Raw genomic sequence first — 3,119 nt, forward strand, 5'->3', positions numbered from 1 at the left:
CCAGCTCCCAGGCTTCCTATACAGAATTGTTAAAGATTTTTCTATTTATATTCAGAAGACAGGAAGCACAGATACAATACAATGCTGATTTGTTTAAATATAACGAATCCTGCAAGCAGCTCTGTCAAAAATCTAAAATGCCCTTGCAAAAATGAGGAGCAAGTGCCGTATTACAGACCACAACAGGGTTTGTCACTTGCAGAGGCAGGAACACTGACTTTAGATTTGATGGGTTTAAATTTTGATGACTGCCCTGCTGACTAAGGCTGGGACTGGCAAAGGGCTGAATTCTTTCAAGCCCTGGCTTTCAAAAGGAGTTTAAAGAGCCCGGCCCTTCCCAGGATGCAGCCCTGGAAGCAGAGACATCAGACTGGTTTGGGATTTATCCAGCTTGAGCGCAAGATTTGCCCAGTTATTGACTTAACTTGAAAGTGCTTGGTTTGGTTTTTTTTTTTTTCTAATTGAGTATTTGTTCTAAATGAGAGCTAGCTTGGGAGTTTCAGCTGACTCCCGGCATATCCAAGTGATCACATCTCTTGTTTACACAAGCACATGGTATTCCCACTGTGGTCTTTTAACCTTTTTCTATGATCTGGGTGCAGCAGCAACTCGGAGAATGCAGAAACGGCGTGTGTGTTGTGCCTTGCTTTTTTTGTTTGCTGCTTTTTCCTCAAAATACTAATGTGCATTTTATTTATATGGCTTCTTCATTTGTTATCATTTAAACATGCAGCCACGTCAATGCAGATGCCTGAATCATCTCTAACATTAGGTCTGTGTTTGAAAAAACAAGCCAGAAATCCTCAAGGAAAATCTAGTTTCAGTGGTGTTAGGGCAGTTTCTGCCTTTTTTTTTAACTTATTTTTTTTTGTGGCTTTTTAATGTGCTGAAGTACTTAACTTCTCTGATACATCACAGTGTATGGTTTAACGTTAAGTGAAGCTCCTGGAAATCCTTCTGCTGGGGAAGATGCAGTTGTGGTTGGATGGAGTGAAGAGTGGCAGCAGTCACAGCGTCTGGCGACAGCAGAGTGTGTGCCTCTGGTTTGGTCTGGAAAGCTGCGTGTGTTTTACTCGCGCTGTTTGTTAAATCCCAGACCAGTCCGACACCGCTGCTCCCGTGGCTGCATCCTGGGAAGCGCTGGGCTCATAAAAATTCCTCTCCTTTGCTCAATACGATAGTAAAAGAAAACAAAGAAGCTTTAGAGACCTAATGCTGGAGAAATTACTTAAGCACAACTACACATATCTTGCAGGGAAATTAATATTAATCTTCTAAATACTCACGCATATGTAAACTACCCTGCTATGTCCATGGGGGTAGTTGCAATGTGTGAAGTGAAATAGAGTGAAAGTCAAAATCTGGTCGTGGCAGAACTGGGCCAATGGTGCATTTTGATATATCCGTGTTTAGCAACTAGAGTGCAAAGTAATTTTGACTTCAACCTGTCTCAGGGGTCGTAACTGGCTTACAGGTCAGGCTTGGTGTATTGCGTTCCTGGGTCCATTCCTGGCAAACCTGTGAGAGGGAGGAGAGCTTTCATGGGGCAAGATGAATTCCCATGATTCGGGCTTGATATATTTGGTATAGCAGCAGCCTGCAGCTTGTTACAGCACCTGGTTAATTTTCTGTGTGGTTCTTGGCATTATTTTGAAGAGTAGGAGAGATTCCAGCGTGCAGGTTGGTTTCCGTGTGGGGCAAGTACTGAAGCAGTTGGAAACGAGCTCACCAGCTTTGCCACACGAGGGCACAGGCATCACTGGGAGCTAGTCTAGACTAGAGCAGTGGCCCAAGACATGTTAGTGTTCTCTTTGCTATAATTGTGTACTAGTCGAAGTATTTTGACATGTTTCTCGTTGTTTTGGCAGCTTTCCTGCTGTAAAATATGCTTTGCTAATATACACAAAATCTGTTTTTATCTATTTGTTTTGTCTTGAATTCATTAGGAAATATATGTTTGCTCAAGTGAATTTTCCTTTGTAGCTGGGAGTTCCGATTTCCCTGTCGGTTCATGCTGGTGTCTGCTTTACGTGCGTATACATCAGGTGGTAGTAAAGCGGACATTTCTCCAAAATAAATGTGTGCTTCTCTTCATGCAGTTCAAACACACAGCTGCTCTTCGGATGGGAATGCTCTAAAAATACCATGGAAAGGCTGAATTTGACCCTGAATAATACAATCCTAGCAGGGAAAGTTACTTCAGTTGACATGTAAATCATTAAGATTCTTGTTTATACAATCTAAATAAAAAGCCAAGGAATCTAAGGGCATAAGGCCTTCACGTTGCAAAGCACTGCGTGTGTTTTTACCAATATGTGCACGTTGGAAAGGAATGGGACCATTCAGCTGCTTCTGTTTCAGCTGAAACGATTCGCTGCCTTGGCTGGAGGACTGAGCGCTCCCAGAACGCTTGCCTTGCAGCACCTGACACACAGGTTCTCGCTTTTTTTGTCTTGTCCATCAATCTTCACCCACACACAGATGTAAAGAAAAGGGGAAATGTGTTTTAGAGTGTTTACAGCTATATACTCCTACTAGAACTGTGGGGTTTTTGTCTGTGATTCTTAAAATCAGTAGCTTCATACTGAAATAAAGCTATTAAGTAATAGATGAGCATTAAAATATATCTTTTCTTCTAGCCTGAAACTTTTGAGCATCTTTTTATCAAGCGCCCTGAAGCAATGTCATTTGAGCCGCTTCTTCTGGAACCAGAAATAGTGCTGGAAGACATCAGTGTTACCAAAGTGTTGAAAGAAGACGCGGAAGATTTTTTAGTAATTGATTCAATGTTTACAAAAATTCCAGACTCTGAACATGACTCTGCCTGTTCTAGCAGCCATTTCGATCAGAGCGGCTTCTCTGAGAGCTCCCGCGATGACCAAATCAGAGGAGACAGTACAAGGCAGTCTGATATTAAATACGCCAGCGTTATCAGTAACTGCGGATCCAGTGGGCTTTGCAAACAGAAAATGAGCCTAAGAAGTTGTTTGGATCAACGCTTCCTAGCTGAAGATCCTTTAGTTACAGGCGCCTTCTCCAGGAGCTCCTGGGAGGTGGGAAACGGGGCGTTCCTCATATTAGCTGACCTGCCAGGCGGGCAGCCCAGCAAGACTCTTTCC

General features: G+C 42.9%; 1 protein-coding gene across 1 annotated transcript in view; it reads left to right on the top strand.

Moving 5' to 3' along the window:
* Nucleotides 1-3,119, top strand: part of LEPR (leptin receptor) — a gene marked incomplete at its 5' end in the record, with an annotated part of 11,787 nt that overhangs the window by 8,295 nt on the left and 373 nt on the right. The window contains one exon of the mRNA XM_010084725.1: nt 2,640-3,115. Within this exon, the coding sequence (XP_010083027.1) occupies nt 2,640-3,115 (476 nt within the window). The remainder of the gene's footprint in view (nt 1-2,639; nt 3,116-3,119) is intronic.

Source organism: Pterocles gutturalis, unplaced genomic scaffold (assembly GCF_000699245.1).
Source record: "Pterocles gutturalis isolate BGI_N339 unplaced genomic scaffold, ASM69924v1 scaffold9990, whole genome shotgun sequence".
In the NCBI taxonomy this organism is placed as follows: domain Eukaryota; kingdom Metazoa; phylum Chordata; class Aves; order Pterocliformes; family Pteroclidae; genus Pterocles; species Pterocles gutturalis.